Here is a 4,689-nt window from a genome sequence, read left to right as displayed (position 1 = left end):
TTAAATGAACTGTAAGAGTGTGTGGATCGGCATAGGAATAAATGAGCTTTTTTAAGCATTTTTTTCAGATTTCATCACCAATTTAACACAATATATTACGCTATTACTCTGCTCCAAAATAAAAGGCTTCTGCTTTGATCTGAGGAGAAAAATCTCTTAACATAATAAATTAATGTCAGACTATAACATATATGTATGTGTGCCAAGTCAAAATTTAATTTAAAAATGGAAAAACGTTATAATTTTAATGACAAAACAAAGTTGTTAACTCCATTTTGACTCAACATTTTTCAACGCAACTCCTTCCATACCTGGATGGATTATTGAGCTGGGCTGTCTATAGCATTATTTGGCAGCCTTAAATCCACCAATGCATAACATTCAAGAGGATCTCACTTGGATTCAGGGGTGGGGAACGTAAGGGTGCGTTAGTGGCATCAGTGTCTTCATCATCCAGGAACTGACTACATACTCTGGCCACATGAGGCCAGGCTTTATTTTGCAGCAGAAGGAACCCATCGCACACTGCAGCAGCATAAGGACACTGGCTCTCAGACCATCTCTGACCCACTGTCAAACTCATCATGCTGGATAATGTTGCAGGCAGCATAACATTCACAATGGCATTTCCAGACTCTTACATATCTCGCACATGTGCTCACTATGAACTTGTTCTAATCTGTGGAGAGACTGGGTGCTAGTAACGGACCTGCCAGTTTAGGTATTCGCTTGTGAATGCCAATAAAGCTGCACGGCACTGAGCTGTGAGCACAGGTCCTACAGAAGGACATCAGGACCTAATGCCACAGTCATTTTGTAGGGCTCAGCCAGTCCTCCTCCTCCTCCTGTTCCACTCAGAAAGGAGCAGATACCAGTCCTGCTGCAGGGTTGATGCCCTTCTGTTGCCCATGTTTTGTGGCCCAGCTCTCACTCAGGTAACAGCCTGACTCCTAGTATCTCCTCCACATTCTCGAGACTGTTCTGGGAGACATAACAAACCTTGTTGTGACGGTCTGTAAAACCTAAATGGGCTGCAGGTACCATCTCATATTACCAGTGTTGACAAGGAGACTAATAAGCAGCCAAACTAGAGACAAGTCAGTCAGGAGGGATAAGGAGAGAGCAACGGTCTGTGGCTGCAACCTGCAACACCTTTTCGGGAGTTGTCTTGTTGTTGCCTCTCCAGTGCACCTGTTGTCACTTTAATTTGCAGTTAAACAAGCAAATGCGATTTACACTCTGTCCAGTCATGCATCCCAACCGGACAGATCGATATCGCTGAAGATTACCTGATTTTGTTTTACACCGTGATGATCGAGTGTTTCCCTTCATTTTATTTGAGCAGTGTATTCCAGTGCTATAATTCACTGGCATTTAATTTCACAATCAGAAGTGCAGCTGCAGATAAGATTCAAATCCTAATTTGTTTCCATGGTGTCTTCTGATTAGTTTATTTTGGGTCTTCTTTACTTTAATTTCTTTTCCCTTTTTTTTCTTTTTTTTTTTTACATCTTGTGTCATCATCTTCAGACGTGCCAGACATTTGCCAAATCACTTTCACTCACAAAGATAAATTCTTTAACCAAGACAAAGATCCTCTGCTTTGTCTTTTCATGCCCCTGAGAATGAAAAGAGCTCAAAACTTTAAGGGTGACAGACACTTAGAGGACTGAAAAGCCTGGGCAAACAATGCTTCATTCTCCTCAGCCAACAGGCAGTGAAGTGTTGCTTTAATTCATGGTCAGGAGCAGGTGACAGCTCTAAAACTGCAGATGGGTATTCTTGAGTTTGTAGCGAGGTGAGGAAATGGTGAGACAGTCAAACACAGTCTTCCTACTGCTAGTGGTTATATCTTGTGGTTATAGGGCTTCAGAAAGTATTTGTTATCCACCTCATATCCCTAAGAGTTTTCATTATTTGAATTTTTATAAATGAAGAAGTGAATGCAAAGTGCTGAATGAGCTTTCTTTTTCTTCAGATATTTTGACATGTTGTCAGAGGAAAGTTTGGTTTTATTAGAGCTGTAAAAGATATGGGCAAAGTTTTATTATTGGATTGCTTTTTTATGTGTGTACTTGCTTCGTTTCGTGACCAGCTGCCTGGCCTTGGCCCCTGATGGATAAATAAAATTTAAGTGTGAGATAAATGTGTGTGCAACATGTTTGGAACAGTCTATCTTTTTTTTCTGTGCACATATCTTCTTCAATGAGACACTGAAAATACAGACAGCTTCCTGAAATCTTGACAAGACGGCCTTCACGGGCTGTCACATATATCAAGAGATTACACCTCATTAGAGCAGCGCTCAGAGATCCCCCACAGTTCTATTCCTGAGACTGGTTTTGATTGGTCTTTTTTATCTAAACTGTGATGTCTACTTTCCATATCATCCATCTTTGTGACTGTCTCTCAGGCAGAGCTGGTGTTTTCCTCTCCACTACCCTCCCGAGCTGCAGGGAGCCATCAGGGATCCCCCGGGAACGCAGGACAACCACTCATCCCTGAATGCTGTTTCACTACACATGGCACAGTGTCACGGAGGAGGCCCTCAAGCACCTTGTTACCGACACTGACTAGTGGGTGAAGAGCACAGATGGTGGCACGCTCTGTCCGGCTGCTGCTGTCAGCCTGGAGCCGTAGTTGTTATCTCACACTGAATGTGGCCACTAGTTTGAAGTGATAGATTTTTTTAAGAGAGAGCAAGGGAGCCTGCAAATGAGGTTCACTTGTATGCTATATTTCTGCAGCTGGGTTTTCAGCCCACAGAGGGGACATTTCTTTTAAAAAGGAAAAGTACCAAGTGACAGAGACCATTATCCAGAAAAAGCTGGACTCATAAGCGTTAATTAGATCTCCGCTTTGGCATCGAGCCTCACAGAGAAGCCGGCTTTTTTTTTGTTTGTTTGATTTTTTGCTAAAATTAGTGGGCTATGAAATTTGAAGACCATCCGCTTGTGTTTCCACATCTGTGTCTTTTCTGACTCTGACTTTACTGCAGCTGAACTCTCAACATCCTCAGCGACAATCGAAAGCCATAACCCAGCCAAGCTGCCCCCTCCCTTTATTATAATTCATCAAAATAAAATACTTATTGTGTTCCTGTCGCTGGCACTAGCTTCCAGATAAGCAGAACTCCAATAAGAAGACTCAGCTGGGACAATATTGAATTTGATATCAGCAAACCTTTATTTGAAGCTTCCTGCGCATCAGCCGCGAATTTCAGCAAACCTTATTCGTTCTGGCTCCGTATTCATGAGTTTCTAAAACTCGTTAAATATCAGATTATGACATTTAAGGAAACTGGGGAAATGGGGAGTTGGTAGAAAATTAAAACCGTAAAAAATGTAACAGTTAAAAAAAAGAGTGTTTACTGTTTATATTTACCTGTGGTTGCACTTTGGGCAACACAAGTAGCTGTTTACTTTCAGAAAACAGAATGATAGAAAAGGATTACAGTGTTAAAAGCAGGCTTGTGTAGGCTTTATGTAAATAAAAACGTATAGTGTGACAAATCGATTGCCTTGATACTAATATTTGAAGCAGTGTTCAGGATAAATAGTTGTGTTTTTAAGCTTTTTTGTCAAAAGTTTGTAATGTTAAACACCACGAAGAACTTTCTTTCACATTAAAGCGGAATCAAATGGATGAGTTTCCTGGCTGTGTAATAATAACTGTTGTTTATTTTAACCTCGCCTGTTCTTGCCTGCATGAAATTAATTAATTAGCTGTAACACACAGCCCTGTACGGCAGTTCATTCAAATGCGCTGTGTTCATTTACAGTAAATTGGTTTTAGTTACTTGCGGGTAACACTGCATCTTCACGCCAAGCCTTATCAGGTAGCTGTCAATCTGTGACATCAGAGAAACGTCATTAATTAGGCTGTGGTGCTCTCCAGGGTGCTGAATACTCAGCCAGTCCGCAGAACGAGCCGTGTGTGTCTGTGTGCGTTTATCCTTCCAGCTCTACAAACAAACCTCTAACAGACCTGCTTTCTTTCAAAAGGCCGACACAAACTTTTTGCGGACATGGACCTCCTTCCAGCGCAGGAAGCTGCCAAAATCTACCACACCAACTATGTGAGGAACTCGCGAGCCATCGGCGTCATGTGGGCTGTGTTTACCATCTGCTTCGTCATCATCACCATGGTGGTCTTCATCCAGCCCTACTGGATCGGGGACAGCGTCAACACCCCGCAGGCCGGCTACTTCGGCCTCTTTCACTACTGCATCGGCAACGCGCTGACTTCGGAGCTCACCTGCAAGGGCAGCATGCTGGACTTCGCTTCCATCCCCTCACCGGCCTTCAGGACTGCCATGTTCTTCGTTGGGACCTCCATGCTGCTGATTGTGGGCACCATGGTCGGCTTCAGTTTGTTCTTCTTCTGCAACGCTGGAAACGTCTACAAGATCTGTGCATGGATGCAGCTGGCCTCAGGTGAGGGACAAAGCGAAGAGGGTTGGTTGTAAAGTTGTTGTTCCCTTTACTCAACTGCAGTTGGCAGATTATTAGTATAAATTAGCTTTTCTCAACTACGTTTATTTGACACCTATAAACAGACAGATTACGAATTACATTAAAAAGTATGAGCAGTGTAAGTAATCATAAAACTGGTTTCACCTTCATCTTTAAGATGTTTGTTTGTTTGTTTGTTTGTTTGTTTGTTTGTTTGTTTGTTTGTTTGTTTGTT

At 42.3% G+C, this 4,689-nt stretch overlaps 1 protein-coding gene across 1 annotated transcript in view; it reads left to right on the top strand.

Annotated features, from left to right (window-relative positions):
* The first annotated feature begins 4,027 nt into the window (after positions 1–4,027).
* The window catches only part of lhfpl5b (LHFPL tetraspan subfamily member 5b), a 4,734-nt gene continuing 4,072 nt past the window's right edge, over positions 4,028–4,689 (top strand). The window contains exon 1 of the mRNA XM_005732690.1: positions 4,028–4,436. Within this exon, the coding sequence (XP_005732747.1) occupies positions 4,028–4,436 (409 nt within the window). The remainder of the gene's footprint in view (positions 4,437–4,689) is intronic.

The sequence above is a fragment of the Pundamilia nyererei genome, unplaced genomic scaffold (assembly GCF_000239375.1).
Source record: "Pundamilia nyererei isolate P.nyererei 1_Seehausen unplaced genomic scaffold, PunNye1.0 scaffold00047, whole genome shotgun sequence".
Classification (NCBI taxonomy): Eukaryota; Metazoa; Chordata; class Actinopteri; order Cichliformes; family Cichlidae; genus Pundamilia; species Pundamilia nyererei.
This window is presented reverse-complemented; position numbering and strand designations above follow the sequence as displayed.